The 1150-nt window shown below is 73.3% G+C and overlaps 1 protein-coding gene across 1 annotated transcript in view; it reads left to right on the top strand.

Moving 5' to 3' along the window:
- Positions 1–1110, top strand: part of H696_04252 (hypothetical protein) — a 4781-nt gene extending 3671 nt beyond the window's left edge. The window contains exons 5-6 of the mRNA XM_009498130.1: positions 46–250; positions 364–1110. Of these exons, the coding sequence (XP_009496405.1) occupies positions 46–250; positions 364–1069 (911 nt within the window). The 3' untranslated portion in view covers positions 1070–1110. The remainder of the gene's footprint in view (positions 1–45; positions 251–363) is intronic.
- The last annotated feature ends 40 nt before the right edge of the window (positions 1111–1150 follow it).

The raw sequence follows: 1150 nt of genomic DNA, 5'->3' as shown, positions 1-1150 counted from the left end.
CACACACACACACACACACACACACCTGGCGGCGCCGACAAACAGACACCCGGTGGTCGATGGCCGGCGAGCCGGCCTTCCAGCTGGACCTCCCCTCGCGCTATGCCAGCACACTCGGCATGGCCACCGGGCTGACCGCCTGCACCGGCATGGCCCTCACCGGGGCCGGGTCCCATCGGAAGATCGAGTACTCGATGGAGATCTTCCCCAATGAGCACGCATCCTCCTTGACACTTCGCTGCCCGCGGGGGTGCGTACGCACGCCGACGTCGACGCTCGCCCGATGGCCCTGATGGTCACACTAACCTGCGCCCGGTCCTCGGACGGTCGGCCGGCCTCGTGAACGGCCATATGACGCCGCAGCGCGGCTCTCATCATCCAGCAGCACCTGTCCCAGGACCTGATCGTGGACCCGCACGAGGTGACGCACCTGATGAACCACCCGCCGGAGGACGGCCAGGCGCGGCTCCTGTCGGCCCGGGTCTTTGGCGGCCTGCGGGAGCTCGAGGCGCCGGCCATCCACAGTGCCCCGGGCATGGTGCAGCTGGCGGTGCCCCTGCTGGCCGGGCGGCCATTCCGGGCGAGCGCCGCCCCGGGCGAGGACCCGCACCCGGCGGCGGTCGGCTACCCGCTGACGCTGCGCTTCAGCCTCCCGGTGCATGGGCGCTATCCGCCGCTGGTGCCCGGGGTGGCTGGTGACGGCGGGGCCGATCTGGTCCTGGCCCCGGTGTGGGGCCCCACCTCGGCCAGCCTCATCTGCCAGGGCCTGGGCGCCGAGGGGGACACCCCGAGCGGGGATCTGGTCCTGCCGGTGTCGGTGCAGCGCTGCTCCGGCAGCATGGCCCCCCGGCCGGGGGCCGTCACCATGACCCCTCCGCTGGAGGCGTCCACCTCGCAGCCGCTGGCATTGCCGGCCGCGCGAGCCGTGCGGGCCAGCTTTTGGGCCCTGCCGGCCGGCCGGGCCGGGGACGCCGACCGCATCCGCCGGTGGACCGAGCTCACCGGCCTGGCTGGGGCTCTGGCCATCGTGCTGGCCGTGGCCGGGCGCCGGTTCTTCCGCCGGGGCTGATGTGCCCGTGCGCCGGGGCAAAATAGACAGCCAGCCAGCCAGTTCCTCCGCTGAGCTGGGCCGGTGGGGGTGGTGGGGGGG

This window comes from Fonticula alba, assembly GCF_000388065.1.
Source record: "Fonticula alba strain ATCC 38817 unplaced genomic scaffold supercont2.7, whole genome shotgun sequence".
Taxonomy (NCBI): domain Eukaryota; order Rotosphaerida; family Fonticulaceae; genus Fonticula; species Fonticula alba.
This window is presented reverse-complemented; position numbering and strand designations above follow the sequence as displayed.